At 42.5% G+C, this 21,846-nt stretch overlaps 2 protein-coding genes across 3 annotated transcripts in view; one reads left to right on the top strand and one right to left on the bottom strand.

Moving 5' to 3' along the window:
- Positions 1–11,046, bottom strand: part of syn2a (synapsin IIa) — a 35,362-nt gene extending 24,316 nt beyond the window's left edge. Inside the window, exon 1 of the mRNA XM_066670918.1 lies at positions 10,551–11,046. Within this exon, the coding sequence (XP_066527015.1) occupies positions 10,551–10,885 (335 nt within the window). The 5' untranslated portion in view covers positions 10,886–11,046. The remainder of the gene's footprint in view (positions 1–10,550) is intronic.
- Positions 11,047–13,321: 2,275 nt separating this feature from the next.
- On the top strand, positions 13,322–21,284 carry vgll4a (vestigial-like family member 4a). Of its 2 annotated transcripts, none has more exons than XM_066671692.1 (5): positions 13,322–13,918; positions 15,950–16,115; positions 17,954–18,173; positions 19,056–19,176; positions 19,428–21,284. In XM_066671692.1, the coding sequence occupies exons 1-5, from the start codon at positions 13,828–13,830 to the stop codon at positions 19,598–19,600; spliced, it is 771 nt and encodes a 256-aa protein (XP_066527789.1). In that variant the 5' UTR covers positions 13,322–13,827; the 3' UTR covers positions 19,601–21,284. The 2 variants fall into 2 exon arrangements, with proteins under 2 accessions (XP_066527789.1, XP_066527787.1); XM_066671690.1 differs by having other exon boundaries at positions 19,401–21,284.
- The last annotated feature ends 562 nt before the right edge of the window (positions 21,285–21,846 follow it).

Genomic DNA, 21,846 nt, shown 5'->3' with positions numbered 1-21,846 from the left:
TATATACGCATTCACTGGATAAGCTGAGCAGATCAACAGGTGACCAATCCATCTAGTTTTGTGACTGTTACACAACGTTTTCAGGCTTTACAGGGTGACTGACAGCAGCACTATACACTGTATTTTATCAGATATTTTTGCCTCTTGTCCCAGCAATCCAGCTTTCTTTCAGTTTTAACAAACACATTTAATGTAGTGTGGGTTTGATAGCTGATATAAACACACAGTCATCAGGTCTCCATTGTCTCTTTCAGCTGCCGTCTTTCCTTCACTGCAGATTCATGTTCAGAATGTAAATGTGATAGTATTCAATTTGATGAGTCACTGTGGTGAGTTCATCAAGAGGCTTCTGTGCTCAGGCCAAGTCGCCTACGTGCTGATGTTGTGCTGAACTCATTTTGTAGATGAAGTTCACATGCACATGGAACACAGCGCTGTACTGTGGATGGGAACACTGTTCAGTAATTGACACATTGGACAGATGCCAAATGAAACCCTTCACCATCACTTACAGGAATGGGAAGACATGCGTTTCTCAGGATTAGACATGGTACCTGTACCACATTGTGCCTGAACGATTTAGAAGTTTCAAGGTTGCGCTGCAAATATGAGTCTGACAAAAAAATGCACCTAAAATATAAGTAATATTTAAACATAATTCAGATTGATAGAATATATAATGTATATGTAAAAATATATAATAACATTGCAGATGTGTGAAGGTCACTTAGAAGCATACTCAAGTTAAAAGTGGTATTTTAAAAAATAATGTTAATATTTTAATGCAAAGGTTTGAGTCCCACTCCAGGAGTGTGGTGTGTTCTCCCTGTGTCTGCGTGGGTTTCCTCCGGGTGACTGTCTGTAAGGAGTGTGGTGTGTTCTCCCTGTGTCTGCGTGGGTTTCCTCCGGGTGACTGTCTGTGAGGAGTGTGGTGTGTTCTCACTGTGTCTGCGTGGGTTTCCTCCGGGTGACTGTCTGTGAGGAGTGTGGTGTGTTCTCTCTGTGTCTGCGTGGGTTTCCTCCGGGTGACTGTCTGTGAGGAGTATGGTGTGTTCTCCCTGTGTCTGCGTGGGTTTCCTCCGGGTGACTGTCTGTGAGGAGTGTGGTGTGTTCTCTCTGTGTCTGCGTGGGTTTCCTTCGGGTGACTGTCTGTGAGGAGTGTGGTGTGTTCTCCCTGTGTCTGCGTGGGTTTTCTCCGGGTGACTGTCTGTGAGGAGTTTGGTGTGTTCTCCCTGTGTCTGCATGGGTTTCCTCCGGGTGCTCCGGTTTCCTCCCACAGTCCAAAAACACATGTTGGTAGGTGGATTGGTGACTCAAAAGTGTCTGTAGGTGTGAGTGTGTGAGTGAATGTGTGAGTGTGTGTTGCCCTGTGAAAGACTGGCACCCCCTCCAGGGTGTGTTCCTGCCCTGCGCCCAGTGATTCCAGGTGGGCTCTTGACCCACCGCGACCCTGAACGGGATAAGGGTTACAGATAATGAATGAATGAATTAATTAATGAATTTTATTGCAATTTGCAGGAGACAAATAATATGACATTAAAATGATCTCCTTGTTTTAAAATCCATCCATCCATCCATTATCTGTAACCGCTTATCCAATTTAGGGTCACGGGGGGTCCAGAGCCTACCTGGAATCACTGGGCGCAAGGCGGGAATACACCCTGGAGGGGGCGCCAGTCCTTCACAGGGCAACACAGACACACACACATTCACTCACACCTACGGACACTTTCGAGTCGCCTATCCACCTGCAACGTGTGTTTTTGGACTATGGGAGAAAACCGGAGCACCCGGAGGAAACCCACGCGGACACGGGGAGAACACACCAACTCCTCACAGACAGTCACCCGGAGCGGGAATCGAACCCACAACCTCCAGGCCCCTGGAGCTGTGTGACTGCGACACTAACCTGCTGCGCCAAGTTTTGTCAATACTGCAAGTTTTGTATTTCTGTATTTCTGCAATAACCGTGACATTTCAGTGTCACTGCTGGACTGAGAATCTTATATCAATGCAAATAAATATGTCAGTGTTGAAAATGAATTTAATTAAAAACTAAAAGATTAAAGATCTAAAATCTAAAACTAGTTATACTTATTATACTCTCACTATACATCACCACGTCCTTGTACAAATCTCATGTACATCTTCCCTACATTTAGATGATGTTCACATTGTTGAGAGTGCAGGCAACTTCACAGACATGTCTTACTGAGCTTGTGTGGGAGAAGCCACTACTACTAACAGCTGAAAGAGTTATATAAGCATCACTTACACTCAGTTCCGCCTTTCAGTTTTCCAGTCACCAGACGTCCTTTCTGAACTCTGTGTTTCTGGTATCGTCCAGTGGCACTACACTGAATGTTAAAATGTAAATGCACCGAGTTTCTTTGCTCAGATTGTGCAATAAGCTTGTTTACAGCATAAAGTCTGCACATTAGAAATGACTAAATATATGAGGTTTAATTAGAGGCTAAAAGAATAATCTGCACAACGAAAGAAAGCAAATTACTGATGTGCAATGTGTTTCTTTTTGTGCTTAAAATCTTAAGTCGTCTGGACAGTGCTGTTTTAATTGAATCATTTGTCTGAGACACATTTACCAACTTGGGCAAAGTAAGAGTGATAGAATATTTGAGTACTAACGTGATGAAGTCAAACAGTTAAAAAATAATAATCATTTACCAGCGTAAGATCGCAAGGATTTTAGCTCTTCTGTAATCTACCGTACATAATACGGTGAAAGCTTCAAGAATCTGGAGAAATCTCAGTCCATGTGGGGCAAGGCTGGACACCACTGTTGAACGAGTCTCATGACTTTGAGCCCTCAGACAGCATTGCATGAGAAACTACTGACAGTTGGGATACTGTCATAAATATAGCCACATTAGCTTGGGTGTACTGTTGTCGACCGCTGCATCAAGAAATGCAACCTAAAACCATATTATGTAAAGAGAAAGCCATACATGAATTCCATGGATCTCAACTGAGTTCTCTGGGTCTGAATTCATCTCAGATGGTGGAAACCTGTGCTGTGGTCGGATGAGTCCAGGTTTTAGCTTGTTTCGGGGAAAATGGATGTTGAGTTCTTTGAACCAATCATGAAAGGGACCATTCCGACTGTTATCGGTGAAAAGTGCAAGAGCTTGCAGAACGGTAACAACAAGTATCCTCAGTTCCCAAATGATGAAACAGTGTCATTTAAAAGAAAGTTGATGTAACATACTGGGAAACACATCTCTATCTCAACTCCATCTATATGAAAGTGTCAAACAAATAAATACAGTGGAATTTGAGTTCCTAACTTGTGTTTATTGATAGTCACCCCCCCCCCCCCCAACGGTGTTCGGAAACTCTAATAGGCGTCTTGCCTGTGACGTAGATGGTGGACAACAACTCTAGAAGCTGCACTTAATTTAATGCAAAATGACGAAAAGGTGTGTTGTTTTTGGCTGCAATCATTCAATGTACAGTGGGACATCTGTGAACAAACGGCCCAAAGATCCCAAAATATCCAGAACATGGACTAAATTTGTCCACTTTAAACGGGCACTTTGGAAAGGACCATCCGCTCACTCCGTTATCTGTAGCTCATTTCACTGGCGCTTTTCCAACAATATGGGCATGTAAGGACACCAACGAAAGGTGTTGAAGAGCCTCTGTAACATGGAGGTAAACAGGGTAAGGACACTCACTTCGCCTGTTTTAGTTGGTGTTAGTTAACGTTAGCTTGACTCGCTAAACTCGGTGTCTCAGATTATACTCGGCTACGTAGCTGCATTACGGAGGTTTATAGTGTCGGATGAATTCGAGTTCGACTTCGATCACATTTACAAGAATAACGGTACCTCTACATTTGAGTTTAGCTTATTGCTAGGCTATTGTCATGAATAATGTTGGTTATTTAGCTAGATACCGTCATAACAGTCAGTCATTACGGTGTTTTACCTCGGCGTTGTTCGGCTGTTGTCCACCAGTGACGTCACGGTTGCGTTCAAGAATTTCCGTAGCGAGCTCGGGTTTTTCCGTCAATTTAATAAAATTGTCAGTTTTAAAGCGAATTAAGCAGCTATTTTCATTTTAATTCATACTTGTATCTGTCAGTAACTACAATAATGTGAAATATTCATGGAGGTCCATTAAGTGGTGCTTAGCCTTTAAGTGTGTTGCAGGCGTAATATTCTCAATGTGTTTATTAGGTGTACAGATGTTTAAAACATATTGTATAAATGTGATTAAAAATTCAAAAATTCTTCTACTCTTTTGCCATTTAATGGTAAACTGTTGCGCAGTATTAAAAATGGCAATTGTCATTTTATTCAACAACAAATAACATAAATATTAAGTAGTTTGAAAAATGGCAAGGGAAACGTATTTATTGGCCACTGCATTCGTTATGAGTTCCATCAGGAAAGAAGTGCTGCAAAAGCAGGTGCATTGATTTGTTCTGATTTTGGAGATAATATTGTATCCAAAATATGTGCAAGTTTTGAATTAGATTATTTAAAAATGGTGATTTAAATGCTAGTGTTCCTGAATGTAGTGTTTTCATACTTAATTTTTAGTTTGTATTTGTATTTGTATTGTATTTCCTAAACATTTCAGACATCTCATTTACAGTAGCGCGAACGATTTTTGCGCGTGACCTGAGGTTACTGCAGTTGAAACCATATATTTTCCATGGAATTATTTTTTTTGCAAGTCATTCAATTGACTTAATAATAAACATGTAGTGTATTTTTTCAGATTCCTCCCACGCAAAGTTTCCTAAATGACTCTTGCCTTTAAAATGTAATTGTTTAATAACCACATTACCCAGTAAACAATTAGCCATTGATTCAACGTTGAAATAACGTAATGACTGTCGTCTAATCAACGTTCTCTTAAGGTTGAAAATGAAAGACGTCCAAACACAGACATTGAAAAGACGACTATTAGACGTATTTTGGACGTCCATTGACGTTATTAATTGGTCCCGAAATAAATTACTTGTATAAAACACGTTTTGGACGTCCACTGACGTTATCGATTGGACACCAGTTAACTAACTTATTAAGATGGATTTTGGACGTCCATTGACGTTTAAAACATGTCCTTGACGGACAGACTACTTTTAAACCTATTTTGAACGTCCAGGAACGCTCCTTATTTAGTGGGTGTGTATTGCTTTTTTCATTTGTTTTTTAAACAAATTATGTTCATCTTTTACACAGCCCCAAAGGATGCTTTATAGCACCTTACATTTTGAGGTATGCAGATTAAGTAAGGCACTGCTTCCACTCTCTGATTACTCTCCATTTTTTAATCTTTTGTGGTTTTATTGCTCATAAAACAAGAAATGGAAAAATCAATTTGACTGTAATGGCTCTATTAGGATTTAACAGAGAAAATAAGAGCCTATTTGGTATGAATAAAATGTAAGTACAATTTGGAGGGTTTCATACCTGGAGGGCTTTATTTCCGCAGTTTAGATATTTCTCTGCTATAAGACACCTTCTAAACACGGTAATGAACTGCTCAGCTGGGTTAGATGTGTCTGAGCACGAAAATCAGAAGCTGTGCAGGGCTCTACAGTGTCTGAAATGGTCTCCAGTGAATGAACATTTCATGTTGGATCATTTTCTGCTCATCTCTGTGAAGTTGTTCTCCGGCTCAGACATACTGAAACGCATCATGGAATAATTTCGGAAGGTTACGTTGCCCTCGGAGCACATGGAGGAGACCCACACAGACACAGGAATAACAGGGGTGGAGTTTGAACAAATATTTAAATGATATTACACAAGCATTACCATAATTCTACTGGGGCTGCATCATATGGGCTAGCACCGTGATTATGATGTCACATGACTGTGCTATGCCTTCACTGTAGGACATATACATTCAGCACTAAAAGACTTGGGGGCTTTTAGACACCAAAGCATTAATAAGGTCAAAGAAACACGGTTCCATTACTCCACAGTCCAATACTGGGCTTTATACTCCTCTAGCAGATGACTGGCTTTGACCTAAGTGACCTTAGTTTCATGTGCAGCTGCTCCAGAACGTCCTATTTCATTTTATGGCTCCACCCTGAGGTAAACACATTTTAAAGTGAAGAAAGAACAGAGTAGCGGCGAAAACGCTGAGCACTAAAAAACAGTAGTTTTCCACATAGTGTGATGTATGAGCTCAAATATTAAAGGCGACATATTCTCCCCTTCACCACAAGGGAACACAGTTCTGGGTCTTAATGAAACATCTGGAACTGGCTTTGATCAAATACCACAAGGATCAAACCCTACAGCAGCATTCTCCCCCTGTCTAAACTGCTCTGTTCAGAACGTCTGGTTTCAGCGCCTGTTCCTTTAAATGATAATGAGCTGCTTGCTGTTCGCCCCCGACCTGAGGGCACAGCAGTTAGCAGCGAGGAGCAAGAGCTCCTGTTTTAGCCATTTTCGCTCTGTTCTCTTCCTTCTCCGTTCACGTTTTGGCAGTTTTTACTCAGTGCTATTATTTCTCTGCACATATAATGTGGGGGCGGCACTGTGGCGCAGGAGGTAGTGTTGCAGTCACACAGCTCCAGGGACCAGGAGGTTGTGGGTTCGATTCCTGCTCCGGGTGACTGTCAGTGAGGAGTGTGGTGTGTTCTCCCTGTGTCTGTGTGGGTTTCCTCCGGGTGACTGTCTGTGAGGAGTGTGGTGTGTTCTCCCTGTGTCTGTGTGGGTTTCCTCCGGGTGCTCCAGTTTCCTCCCACAGCCCAAAAACACACGTTGGTAGGTGGATTGGCGACTCAAAAGTAGGTGTGTGTGTGTGTGTGTGTTGCCCTGTGAAGGACTGGCGCCCCCTCCAGGGTGGATTCCCGCCTTGCGCCCAATGATTCCAGGTAGACTCTGGACCCACCGCGACCCTGAACTGGATAAGGGTTACAAATAATGAATGAACATATTATGTGTTTTGTGTGGGTCCAGCTCTGTGATTGGAGAGATTCTGAAGAGGAGGCAGGACAATTCTAAAGTGCCTTTATGAAAGATACAGCAGAATATCAAATCTTCATTTTATTCTGTGTTTTCATACTGGAAAAATATCTGACTGGATTGTGTTGTTTCACTGTGTGTGGGTTGGATGCTAATACTGTGAAGTGAGTTTTTCATAATACATCCTGTTTAAAGAAGAAGAGTGGGACTGCTCAGTCTGTAATATCTACTCATTATTCTGTACAGCATGTAATGGACCAAAGCAAAGAATAATGAAGAGTAAGTACTAGGACACATGGACACTTAACAACTATCTGCCAAGTTTTGTGCCTGTTATATTTCCAGGCTTTCGGCCAGAGGCTGCAGCAGGCCAGTGTGGAGTGAAGGTAAAAACTGTAGAGTTACACACTCACTGACACTGGCACTGATGCACTGTCACTACAGTGACTTTCCATAAATGACATTTATGCAACACTGAGCGCCGTTATGAAGTCAGATGGGGCTTTCATTCATATACAACTATAGCAATATGACAATAATACCAGCTCACCCATCATCTCCCGCACGGAGAGCACTGCCTTCCTTTCGCTGCAGTGCCAGGATTTGACAGCATTCAGATACAAACCTGGTACGGGTGGATCAGACACAGCAGCTGCTGCTAGAGTTTTTAAACCCATCAGTGTCACTGCTGCGCTGAGATTAGTCGGCCAAGGCTTCAACGTCTGAGCAGTGTCCGCTGATAGATGGAGTCAAAAACGGTGCAGCGACAGATGAGCCACCGTCTCTGACGTTACATTTACCAGGTGGACCAATGAGGTGGGTGTTTCTAACAGAGTGGACAGTGAGTGCAAATACAAGGCAGGCGTTCCTAATCCAGAGATTGTTCCGTGTACATTCCCTAAAGAGTGATTCATTTATAAAGCTTACTCTGAGAAAGCCATGGTTCTGTAACAGAGAAGCATTTAAGAAATCTACCTTGGGCTGAATGAAGAGTATTGGGAGGATTTCAGTGGGGATTCCTTGCATTATACAGTGTGTCAAATCTCTAGTGACGTGTAAATGTGAGAACGCTATGCAGCACTTTCCTTTATGTTACTGACGCATGCGAAATGCTAAACCTTTCTAGCAGCACCTCTCTGGGGAATCCGTCAGTGTTCGCAACCCGAGACACCAAGGACTCCATCAGAGCGAGGAATATGGGAAATCCATTCAAAAGCAATGACTCTGTGAAGTAACCAGGGCAAAGGGCAAACATGCGTCCATATTCAACATTTTAGCCCTAGAAACAGGGTAGAGGTCACAAAAATGCCCTCAAAATATATTAAATCTATAAGAAGACATTTCTAAATGTGGTAAATGTGGAGGTACGGACACTTAATGTTTAATATAAAAGAAGATGAGAATGGAGAAGAAAGAGAACAGAGCAAAACGGTTAAATCTCGCTCCTCACTGCTGGGTGCCTTGCGGTTGGCTTACACAGAGTCCATGTAGACGGGGGAGAAAGCTACTGTGGTGTTTGATTTATGTGATATTTGGAACAAAGCAGGTCAAAGAGGTTTCACTACGACCCCGAACTGGGTTCAGTTGCGGAAAATGTGGTAACGAGTCAGCATCTCTAGATATGTATATTCATTCATTCATTCATTATCTGTAACCCTTATCCAGTTCAGGGTCGCGGTGGGTCCAGAGCCTACCTGGAATCATTGAGCGCAAGGGGGGAATACACCCTGGTGCGGGCGCCAGTCCTTCACAGAGCAACACACACACACTCACACCTACGAACACTTTTTGAGTCGCCAATCCACCTACCAACGTTTGTTTTTGGACTGTGGGAGGAAACTGGAGCACCCGGAGGAAACCCACGCAGACACAGGGAGAACACACCACACTCCTCACAGACAGTCACCCGGAGGAAACCCACGCAGACACAGGGAGAACACACCACACTCCTCACAGACAGTCACACGGAGGAAACCCACACAGACACAGGGAGAACACACCACACTCCTCACAGACAGTCACCCGGAGGAAACCCATGCAGACACAGAGAGAACACACCATACTCCTCACAGACAGTCACCTGGAGGAAACACACCACACTCCTCACAGACAGTCACCCGGAGCGGGAATCGAACCCACAACCTCCAGGCCCCTGGAGCTGTGTGACTGCAACACTACCTGCTGTGCCACCGTACCGCCCTGGATGTCAGCATCTTTCCAACATTTCTGAGTGCATTCAAAAATATATCTTAGCAAGTGATGGCAAATATAGGCCCTACTCTGGAGTATGTGTACGTATGTGCCTGATTACACAACATTTGACACCATTCGCCTGTACCGCTTTAACTCCACGACTTCCGCTATTCATCTGATCTATTCACTGCTGATATCACCCTGCCGTGCCGAAGTCGGGAAGATCAGGAAAAACAAAGCAATGGGATTAGCAGGAGTGCACTCGCGCCGTACAAAGTCATCCATCTGCCTAATTACAAGGTGGAGCCCCTCATGACACATGGTGATTTATAGTGTTGTATTTAAATCCGTTCCTGAATCTCCTTTTTCACCAGTCTGTAACTCAGCGTGACTGTGTGCTTTTAAAACCGTTCCCTTCAAGCCCAGAGTTTCCCTGAGTCTCGTGTTGTTGATACGATTCTGAGGCAGCAGCAGAAGATCTCAGGAATAAAACAAGGATATGAATTGTTATTAAAAATACCCCTGGGATGTTGTAGAATTAATACTGAAGCGTGAACGACGATAATAAATGGATTACATCTGGAACATGACAACATCCGAATCCAATTAAGTGACACAGGTGTGTAGATACATGAATGGAAAATACTGAATGGAAAATTCTCTTTGTAGTGAGTAGCCTCTAAGATGTACTCAACTTGTTGAGCATCTTGGTGCAGTACGTACTAAAGGTCAGGGGATTTGGGGTTTACTTCAGATCAGTTATGACAATAGGCCTAGTTTTAATTCTTACACATAATAAGCCTCGGTCCTAGCTCCTTCAATGTGTCTCATGATGAAGCCATATCAGCTCGGCTCGTAATTAGGACACAAGCGACTGATGGCTCCCGTTTGGTGTAGGAGGCTGCTTTGACCAAATCTGGAGGACACACATGCAGTGGAAAGACTACAGACATTTATACACCAGTCAGCACCTTAAAATCAGGTTAACATAAGCGTGATACAAGGCTAAATAACCCAGTGGTCCAAGCTTTTAAGGGCGGCTTACTGGCTGCATGTCGAATAATCAGAACTGAATGATCAATATCAAGGATACACAATATATAATAATTATTTAATATAAAATAATGTAGCCAGCTTTTATGTAATTACTGAATAATGTTAATAACAACAACAACAACCCTGGGAATTTACAGCATGCACATGGTGCAATTAGGGCTATAGCTATAGCTGTGGTCACAGTAATGCAATCCATGTCTCTTTAATGGCTCTGCAACTTGATTTGAATGCATTCTGAGGTACACAATTGAGGCAATTGCATTAAGGCATTATGGCATTATGGATGCCGTTTGTCCGTACCATGCAGCCTTCTCTGAAACAACACAGATCACTGCAAACACATACCATTCCTGCTGTGGCTCATCAATCACCAGCAGGATTTTAAACTTCTTGGACAGGGGAACAGGGGTCTGGTCCACGAGCCCGGCCGACGCAGCCGTCTGCTTCACCACGTTGGTGATGGAGCTGAAGAAGCCCGTCCCTGAGGGTTGGGCGGCTGGCTGTGGTTTCCTCTCTGGTGTCGGGGAGACAGCTGGTGGCTGGGCCTGAGCCTGAGCCTGCTGACCCGCTTCGGGTGGAGGCGGCTGGGGCGGATCGGGCTTCTGGAGGTCCGACAAGTAGCCATTGGGCAGGTTGGAGATGAAGGTGCTGTCAGAAAGACGGCGGCGCAGGTAGTTCATGGCTGAGGCTTGAGGCTGTGGTCCTGATGCTGGATCTGGAGGGAGATCGAGGCAGTGATATGTGTGCAGGTAGTAAAATAAGGAAAGGCTTACGGGATGCAGCCGCAGAGAGACGGATCGACGGAGAGAGACGGAGCCTCAGAGCCGATCGCAGATCTTTGGAGTGGAATGGGTTCCCTCCTAGCCTGTGTTTCCTCTCCGCTGCCCTCCCCTTGCCTGCCGAGGCTGACGTCGCAGCCCTCTGCCAACCAATCAGCTGCAGCTTCCAAGCCCTGAGTCCCTGCAGGAGATGCTCCCTCACTCCTCCCCTGCTGCCCCCCTCCCCCGTCCTCCTGGCTCTCCTCCGTCACGTCTCATCTGCGCTGCTGTGGGGAAAGAGAGAGAGTGAAAATAAAATGAAATAAATAAATAAACGCAATGAAAAGGGGGGTTTCCAGCACATGTGTGCTGCATAAAATGGAGGCAACTTTATATAGATGCACTCTCTCAAAGCTGTACATTTGCACCGCCTCTAGCAAGCTCTATGCAGAGAGAACAAAATGGCACATGGGTGGCTATTATGGCCTTTCTGCTTCAGTAAACACCAAGCAGACTGTTCATTCACTCACTCACTCTTGTACAACCCCATGACAGATTTATAGCTCTTCAGACAGGGAGCATCTGTAATTCTGGTGTGGAGCACATTTATTTACACTGATGTACACTTCATACAGATTTGTACAAGCAAGCATCATTTAGAGCTTGAAACCAGTGACATGTCTATGTAGATTTTTATTTATTTATTTATTTCCTGCAGGACTGTATACCAGGAACCTAATGCCATGATCAAACTGCATGATATTTCTGTCTTTAACAATGGTCAGTATGTCAGATCAGCAATAATTAGTGCCATAAATATGTGCTGTATTTGGAGACTGGCAACATTACATTATCAGCTGAAGACCAATCATCATTGGCGTTCTTGAATGACAGGTCTGCATGGAGGCGGGTCTATAGTGTTCCAGTGAAGTGCTGTGTGCGAGGCTGGTGGTTTTGTGTTCCGATTTCGGGCACTAACCCTTGTGGGGTTTTTACCATTCAATGGATTTGGTGATGGCTATCCACTATCCACTGGTGTACATGGGTTGTGCACTATTTTTTTGTGGGTGAGTTGTGGCATTGTGCACTGGATATTGTCCACAATGGCAGAATCACAAAGTAGTGCACTGTATAGAGATTTAGATGCAGCATAGGAGGAAACCTGATATGCTAGGTTATAGGGAGTGTGTGTGGGGAGGTGGGGTAGGGTTCGGGTCATGGGGTCCCGGAACCAACATCACAATTTTTGACTGTCACACAACCCAGCCCATTCCTCGCTCCCAGTGCTCATATTCAGGTCAGAGATTAGACACCTGATCCAGCATAACCTACATTGAGCTAATTTTCCATTAGGAATATCAGACTTGTGGATGATTGTAAAAACACTTTACAACTTTCAGAAGATGTTTTCTCACCATTTCAAGTCTGTATTCCTACTAAAAATGGGTCTAGTGTGTTTACGAAGCCCCAGTGTCTGTAAATGAGTAAAATACAGTCTTGTTAGTATTTGTCTCTCTCTCTCTGATTAGAGCTAAGGCATTTGGAGTATTTTTATACAATGTATATTATACAATGTTGAAAAGCACAAACCAAAATGAGGATATTGTTCTATTCCTGCTTCGTAGGTGGGTAATATTGACATATTTTTGCTGTTTCTGATCACTTAAGCAGATGGCTAACTGCATTACTGAAAGTGCTACAAAACTTAACAACTCCACGTACACTTTCTGTGGTAATTCAAACTGTGAATAAAAACCTACAGACAAGTAAAACTTCAGCCACTTACAAACAACGGAATGGTCCAAATTCATCCCTTTCTTTGTTTTCTTATCTTTTTTATTTCAGTAAACAAAACTGCCAGCATTTCACATAGTGCTTGTGTACTGTATGACTTCCAGAACCCAATGATTGGTAGGTGTCAAATATGTAATTTTGCCAGTCTCCCAACCAGAATATGGCACATTTTTATGACATACGTATTGCTAATCTGACATAATAACCATCATAAAAAGCAAAAGTAGTGTCTAGAATAATCCTGGCATAAATCCATAGGTATTTTAGAGTGTTTATGCTACTGTATCAGCTTCAGTTTGTCTGGTAATTTTGTGAGAATCATATCTGCTCTGTGGTGGTCACAACCATTGAAGATTATGGTGAAAGTGGGGAAACAAAGTATGAAAAGCACCATATGAACTACAGTCTGTAATTGTAAAACTCCATGGTGCTTTTTTATTGTCAGTTTAGCTGATAAAATTGGCAGTGAATGGAAAAACAACGTGGTTTTAACGTTGTGACGGATGGGTGGACGTTTTACAGGTGCCTTTCTCTGCTGAACGGACGTCACTGGGTTGTGTTGAGGTCTTGAGTCCAGCCCACAGAGACTAGCAGAGCTAGGATGCTAATACTCTCCGTTATCCTTTTCACGCTGTTTGGACGTTTTCGTCCACGTAAAGTTTGAAACACACACGATACAGAGCTTAAAGGAGGGGGTTGTCTAACTTCCTCATTCGTAGCTTAAATACAAAGCAGTGTAGTCGGTGAAAGCTCGGGCTAATGCGCGCTTTTGATAAGTTTTGGATGAATGTTTTGTTGTAGTTAGCGGAGTTGCGTTAACGTTAGCACACTGAAGTTAGCTCGGTTGTCGATGCGGTGTTAAGAGTTCTGTATGTTACAGTATACATGTATAGCTTGATATAACATCTGGGCTCGTCGCTTATGATTATATCGGATTGTCAAGAGTCGTATTTCCCGCAGAAAAGGAGCGTTTCACCGAAGCTAACCCGCACCTTTCTGTCGTCGCTGCTAAGCTAGCTAGCAGCTACCTCGGTTAGCTGGCTAGCTAGCTTGGCTAGCCCTGAAGCTAAATGCTTCTCCCGAGAATGGACCTTCTGAGCCAGCAATTCATGGATAAGATGAACAACAACATCGGGAGACTTCACTACGATTCGTACGACGGTAAATAACCTCTCAAAACGTCTCACGAACGTCGGTTTCTTTTGGTGGTTTCTCGGTTTTCTCCGGGAACGTCATTGTTGCTGGTAAATGTAGCTTAAAGTGGAACGTTTGAAACTAATAAAACTTACTGCTCACAGCAGTTTTAGTGACTAAAAACATACAGAGACACATTAAAACTTTCTTCTAAATTATAAATGACGTTTATTAATGATTTTAGGATAAAGGAGTTGGTCGCATTTTAATGTTTTTAAGGTAACCAAACGTCCTCTAGCTATATAACTGTACTCCATGCAATGCAAAGTAGTTCTATATCACTACATACTAAAAAAAAGCTCTCATAAAAGTATAGGAAACATTTAGGGGTTCTTTGTAGAAGTGCAAAATGTTTTTTTCCATTGTACAGAAAACAACATAGAACCAAAAGTGGTCATAATTAACAGAGACTGGAAAAAGGATCCCCTAATCATAACAACCCAGGGCTTTCCTATTGTACAGAAGATTATAGAACCACAGAACCAAAAGTGGTTCTGTTCAACAGACTGTACAGATGAAAGGGTCTCATAATTATAGAAGAAACCAGAATTATGTGTTTATTATTATTTCTTTTTGGGTACAGACAGCATTGTGCCACAGGGAATCAAAAGTGGGTTTGTATGAAAGTTAGTACTGAAACCTGATTTATGTTTCATTTTGGAGTCATTTATTAAAGGGAAACATGTTTTTTCCATCATACAGTGGACAGAACTTTATATGTCATTGTACGTAAAATGTAGCTCATTGTTTTACAGTTCAGAGGAAAAACAACAACTTGGAAAAGTCTTCAGAAATCAGAACATTAAAAAGTATAAGTGTATATCTGTTAAACAAATTATATATAAATTTTATTATAATATCTTGGATCTTTGGAGAACTCTGCCTCTCAGCTCTTTTTATGTCTAATGTGAGATACGAAAATAGTACACAATCCTGGAGAACCACTGTCCTGCATCTTTTAGAGATTCCCTTGCTCCAAACACAGCTGAGGCAAGTAATAAACTCATAACCAAGCACTTCCGGAGTTGAACTGTGAGTTTCAGAGCAGGGCAGAGGTGCTTCAGGACCAGGATTGAGGACTACTGCAGTAGATGTTCTTAAACTGCAATTTGGAACACATCCGTGGCATTAAGGTTAAAAAAACGGGAATAAAATCTTCATTACTGGCGATGATAATAATTGGGTTCGATGGAGTGAAGGAACAGTGTTTTTTATGTCATTTATATATTTCATATTTGGATATTAATGACTTTTTTTCCTTCATTTTTGATTTATTCTACTCAAGTAACAACACAGTCGTCCCTCGCCACTTCGTGCTTCACCTTTCGCGGCTTCAGTGCATCGCAGGTTTATATAAGATATTAATGGGAAAAATAAATCGTGGATTTTCACTATTTCGCAGGTTTTCTTTGGAACTCGATCGATTGGAGGAATATATATATATATATATATATATATATATATATATATATATATATATATATATATATATATATATAGGATTAATTTTTACATGAAAAAATCCCAAAATGTATTAAAAATATGAATTCTAACAATAAAGGAATGTTGTAAATCATAAAATATTAAGAATTACAGTAAATAGTGCTTATTTGCTCTTGGAAATGAATGGTTATTAAGGGAATGGGAAATGTTTATGTAGCGTAAAAGTGTGGGGGAGGGTTTATAAAGCCTTAGGATGGTGTATAAATACTTAAATAAATATAGCGTCCCTACTTCGTGGATTTCGGTTTATCGCGGGTGGTGGTCCTGGAACGTAACACCCACTGTACTTTTACATGGCTATGGTCGTCTGTTCTGCCTCCAGTGGCTTTGTCTTTGTAGACTGTAGATGTTAGGTGTCATTTACCATAGTCTTAACTTGCTCTCAGATGTTCTCAGTCAGTCTTACGTTTTGTAGGAAAGTAAACTGCCTTTTGTTCTGTTATCCAGGCTGCACTGTAAAGTGATGAGTTGAACTACAATGGCTTGTTTTTCCAGATGATTCAGGGGACTCCAGGATGCATGGTCTGTCCTCGTCGGTGGGGAGCAGCAGGACAGGGACGCCTATCAGTCCAGTGAAAAGAAAGTATGATGACGAACAAGTTGGAAGCGACTACGACAACGAACAAATGAAAAAAATGAGTCGCCTGCTTACGTCTCATCTGTAAGTGTGCACTGGGATCAGTAGGTTCTCTCGAGTGCTGTTCCTTTATATGAGTTACAGATCATTGCCACTCAGCACAGTGAGCTAGAACTCAGACAGACAGGTGGCAAAGAGGAGGTTCTCCCGATATTTTTAAAAGCCTTAGCACATGGACCAATCATCCCAATACAAACCCTGAAGTTCTAATGTTGGCAGTTGTTTTTGAAAGTTTGTAACGATTACAGCTACTGGAAAATAGACCCAACAGGATCTTACAGCCTCTTTAAAGACGCAGGAAATACAACAGAAGGATCTTATCGTCTGTGTCTTGAGCTGGGAAATGACAGGCATAGTGTTATCATGCTCTCATGATATAAAACATCATGAGGTCTCTTTTTTGCTTTCTATATATCTGACAAGCGGTCCTCTCTCTCTGCATTGTTCAACAATGATGCCATTATTAAAGACATAAGGAAAAATCCTTATTTTAAGGGGAAAAAGAAGCAAAACCTTGTAATTAGTGAACTGGGTGCTACGGTAATGGGCCACGCTAGCTGTGTTTCATTGGATGAAGCTGCACATGGAAATACTTCACTTGTTGAAGGGCATTAACACAAGTCATTTTCTCAGATGACTGTGATGGTGTTAAATGCGTTCATTCATTCATTTATTGTCCACAACTACGTATCCTGTTTGGGGTCATGGTCGGTTCATTGAAGCTCAGATTCATGATTTTGTGACCTGACCGGACCAAGCTGATGGGATACAGCAGAATTAGAGCTTAAATTCACTTATACATGCACGTATGCTTGGGTTTGACTTACAGTAATCTACACACAGATCTGAAGATGTCCTTGAGTAGTTAGATGTTTTGCAGTCCTTTTAGACCCTGGGTGGGCAATCTTATCCACAAAAGGGCCATTGTGGCTGCTGGATTTTAGTCCGTTCAGGCCAGAGCACACCTGATTTCGCTCGTTTAATTAGTTGGTCTCAGTAAAACAACTGATCGTGTGACCTCCTGGTTGGTTGCAACAAAAACCAGTGGCCCTTTGCGGATAAGAATGCCCACCCCTTTTCTAGACCCAGTGTGTTATACACATACCAGACCATACTAGAGAGGAAAGGGTGAAAGACTGTGCTAGAGCTTTTAGTCTGGAGACTAGACTACAATAGACAAAGAAAGTATATGATGTTGTGGGAAATTTACAAAGCAATTTACAAAAACGTTTACCTGCTAAAAAAGCAAATCTGGTGCACTTTGATCTGGTACATTGTCCATCCTCAGCCACACACTTTACCAGCTTTTATGGGTGCATTTGGAATAACTGAAATGAAAATGTTCATTGGGCGGCACGGTGGCGCAGCACGTAGTGTCGCAGTCACACAACTCCTGGGGCTTGGAGGTTGTGGGTTCGATTCCTGCTCCGGGTGACTGTCTGTGAGGAGTGTGGTGTGTTCTCCCTGTGTCCACGTGGGTTTCCTCCGGGTGACTGTCTGTGAGGAGTTGGTGTGTTCTCCCCATGTCCGCTGGGTTTCCTCCGGGTGCTCCGGTTTCCTCCCACGGTGTGAGTGTGTGAGTGAATGTGTGTCTCTGTTGCCCTGTGAAGGACTGGCGCCCCCTCCAGGGCGTATTCCTGCCTTGCGCCCAATGATTCCAGGTAGGCTCAGGACCCACCGCGACCCTGAAGTGGATAAGCGCTTACAGATAATGAAAAAAAAAATGTTCACTTTTGAAAACAACAACAATAATAAAGAGCATTAATATACATGTCAAAAAGTGCAGTAGGGCTTAAGATCAAAGTGGAGATGTGTTGTAACTGTTGACTGCATCCGTGTGTTTTTGTTGGACTCGTTTCCAGGGGACCTCCTTCCAATGGAGACAGTAGACAGGAACCATGGAATCACATCCACAACCCTTTTGAGCACGCTTCCTCTGCCATCAGTGGCCTCCATGGAAACCGCCTGTATGCTCCCTTTCCCGTTTTCGCGGTGGAGCAGCCGCTTGCGTTGACCAAGAATAGCATGGACACTACGAGGTCCCCTCTCCTTTCACCGCACGGCTCTACCGAACGTCAGCAGGTGGGTACAGTCGTGGCATTTCACAGCAGAGCATGGCAGCACCGATTAAAAATCCTCAAGTTTGAATTCATAGCTAGATAATTTAAGCTTTGATTTGTTGTGTCGGGAAGGGCATACGGCGTAAAAACTGTTCCAGATCGATGGTGAGGTTGATCCGCTGTGGCGACCCCTGAGGGGAGGGAGCAGCCGGATGAAGAAGAAGAAGAATTTAAGCTTAGATTTGACGACTGTCAAACAGGAATGTCACCCAGCACTTTTCTAATTGGGCTGTCACAAATGCTGCATTCTATTTAAGTCGGATGTTGGAGCATTCCAGTTAAGTATTCAAAAAACACTTGATAACAGCGCATTGTGCAATATTTTACAGGTCCAAACATCAAGGAAACATGTCCAGATATAGCAGTGGGACAGTACTGTGTGTACGGCTGGTATAATGAGACACAAATAGATATAAGCTCTAATAAGTTGTATAAAACTGCTGTTTTACACGTTGTTGATATGCGACTAGCCACCTTGGATTCTGAACTCGGGGTTGGTGAGGCTCCCCGACTTTCGTTAATAAGAAATCCAACGTGTGGGGGTTGTTTGTGGTGAAATTTCCTACTTGGTACTCTGAAGATCCAACATCCGGGTTCAAATGCAGCACAAATCCCCAGTGGTTACAGAGTGGATCTGTAACACTAATGTTGCAAGAGAAAGCATATGACCACCGCATAGTAACAGTGAACTACTCCTAACTGTTCTGTTCGAGTTGTTCTAAGGTTGGGGTAGTACCCGTGCCGCTAAGTTACCGATGAACGTTGCTTGGACCATGTGGCAGCACCAGCCAGACTAAAGAAGACCTAATGACAGGTGCTCTACTGTTTTCTCACTGTGCCTTAGAATCGTCCTTCTGTGATTACCTGTGCCCCTGCGAGCAACCGCACATGCAACCTCTCAAACTGTCACATGTCTCCGAATACCTGCACCTCTGGAGCGGCGAACGTGAAGAGCAAGACTAATGGTGAGACTCTAATAACAGCTGTCACACTTGATTGTAATAGTTGAGTTTTCTTGATCATTCTTATCGTTTTTCTTATAAAAAAAAAGGCTTAATATTTGTAGTAATACAAAACACATTATCATGAAAAGAACTAGGAAGCCTTACGAAGATTTACAGTTGATATAAAACGGTCTCCTACAGCATGACAATAATTAAAGTGTTCCTGAATGCCTATTCACCTCCAGCTAACACTGTCTGTGACCCTGTGATAGAGGAGCATTTCCGTCGCAGCTTAGGCAACATCTACAAGGAGCCAGAGCCGGCCTCTAACTCTGTGTCCATCACGGGATCCGTGGATGATCACTTTGCCCAGGCGTTGGGTGAGACCTGGTTGCAGATCAAGGCAAAGGGCAGTGGCTCCAGAAGTCCAGAGTCTACTTCGTAAAAAGGCCAAGTATTTCCCCAAAGAAAACTCGTCGAACCATGGTCGGTTTTTCCTGTGTTTAACCTTTTTCGCACCAACCTTGGGTGGTGTTACTTTGTTGTTTTTTTTTGTTTGTTTTTCTGAGAATGTGGAAACCATGTCAAAACTACAGTTCCACTTCTTTTATTTCTAAACTGACATTGTTAAAGTGTCACATCTTTATTTGATGTTGTAGTAAACAAAAGCGCTGAACAAGTAATTAAGAACTGAAAATGGTATTAATGAGTACAAGAAGAAATCGTAGGTCAACAAAAGAAAACAAGAGTGTGTTCCCTGCTCTAACACAACTGCCTCTGCTAACAAGTGCTTCCTGAGTTGAGGTTGTTATGTTGGAGCAGGAAAGGCCTACAGTGTAGAAAATAGAGCTGTTTGTTTGTTGCTGTTAAGTTAGTTTTGTATATGTCCATGTGTTAGAACTATACCAGAGATTGCCCTTCTTTGGTAAATGAAATACTCACATATGACATGACACGAGACAGGATTAAAGGAACACTAGGTAAGATACTAAATCTTTTGCTCCTGGGCTCCTCTAATGTGGATGATTACTCAAGACTACCCCTAAATGTCCTTACAATATCAGGACATTATACAGCTATCAGTATCAAAGGAAATGCATAAGCAGTTTGAAAAGGACATAAAGGGTCTGGACCAAAACCTAGTGAGCGCAATTTACGTCACAGTGTGTGCACCTCCGACGTAGGCTGTCCCGATTCTTAGATGCATCATTATGCTGTCTACTAGGATATCTTAATTTGGCCTAACCTTTCCAATCCCAGGATGCAATGCAAGAACAACTCCCGTCCACTTCACTCTTCTCTCAGAGCAAAAATCATTAAAATAGCAATAAAAACAGGAAGATCTGTTTGCATCTCAATAATCTTGCCTCATGAGGACTGACGACCGTTAGACGCTGTCTATTTAAACAGTCAGTGCCTACCTAGGCAGCTCACTAGGTTTTGGGACAGATCTAAAGTATCGGAACAGCTTTAAATCCAAGACCAGTATTGTCTGTGTATCCTTATGTTCTGAAAGGCCAGTTTCACCTGTGGTTTTTATTGAGTGCTTGAGGTGAAATTACTGATCAGTTCTGTTCATTATTCATTCATTTGCCACGGTTGATGAGAGCTGGAAAGTCTGTTATCCTTTGCATGCCTTCAGTGGAATATATCGTCAGCATGAAGACGTTACACTTTTGGATGATGCCCAAGAATTCTGGTTGCATGGGACTAGTGTCTGTATAAGCAATGACCCAATACGGCATTGACCAAAATGAGATTTGGGGATTAAGTCTGCAACTCCCCATCAAGATTTTTTTTTCCTGTGTTGCTAAAAGAGACCTTTAAGATACATGCAGATGTGTATGTTGCTTTCCGTTGACTAAAACCAAAACACTACGAGAAATTCGTATTCTGATGCATGAGACATAGTTCACTAGAACACAGCAGTGTGGCATGTGTGTACTTCATGCTTCCGTAAGAGGGACGTCTTCAGGCGTTGGTATAGAGTTTGGAATATGGTGTGAAAAGTAACTCAGAACATTTTAACGAACAAATTTGGGTTGGTATCTTTGTTTTTTCCTTTTCTTCTTCTTCTCTCAGATGAGTTACCTGGATTTGACCAGAAACTATGGACACCGCCTGTATACGCTATATATAGGGCTGATTTAATGTGGAATACCAGTTTTCTAATTAGAGTAATTAAATTCAGATCTAAAGTAAAACAATTCAGACAGGTCTGATTAGAAATAGAGAAACGTACCAACTCGTTTTTAACAGTGGTGGTTAAATAGTGTCTCAGCAACGATCCTCTTATGCAATACCTTTCTGTCACATAGCTCCTCAACGTTTTGATCCATTTACCACCACTGTTCATAATTCTCACTCTCTAGAATACACTTTTTCACACCAAACCACTTGAAACGACTGTTTTCCAAGTTTAATCTTAAGCATCTTAAGCAGTTTGTTGTGTATCATTTGTAAGCGTAAGTGGTGATTGTTTTGGAGTAGACCTACCAAAGATATCTCCGTTTTCATTGTGGGGCTGTATTTTGTGGTGCAGCATGGTTCTGCGTGTATCGACATTAAATTTAAAGCCCTGTAGCTGAGATATTCCACGGTAACCAGTTTGTGCCAGTTGGAATCGGCAGAATTCTGTTCACGTCACATTTTTCATGTGCCTTTAGTGATGCACACTTGAGATGATAAAAT

The sequence above is a fragment of the Hoplias malabaricus genome, chromosome 5 (assembly GCF_029633855.1).
Source record: "Hoplias malabaricus isolate fHopMal1 chromosome 5, fHopMal1.hap1, whole genome shotgun sequence".
NCBI classification, from domain to species: domain Eukaryota; kingdom Metazoa; phylum Chordata; class Actinopteri; order Characiformes; family Erythrinidae; genus Hoplias; species Hoplias malabaricus.
The sequence above is the reverse complement of the archived record's forward strand: the minus strand, read 5'-3'. Positions and strand labels throughout refer to the sequence as shown.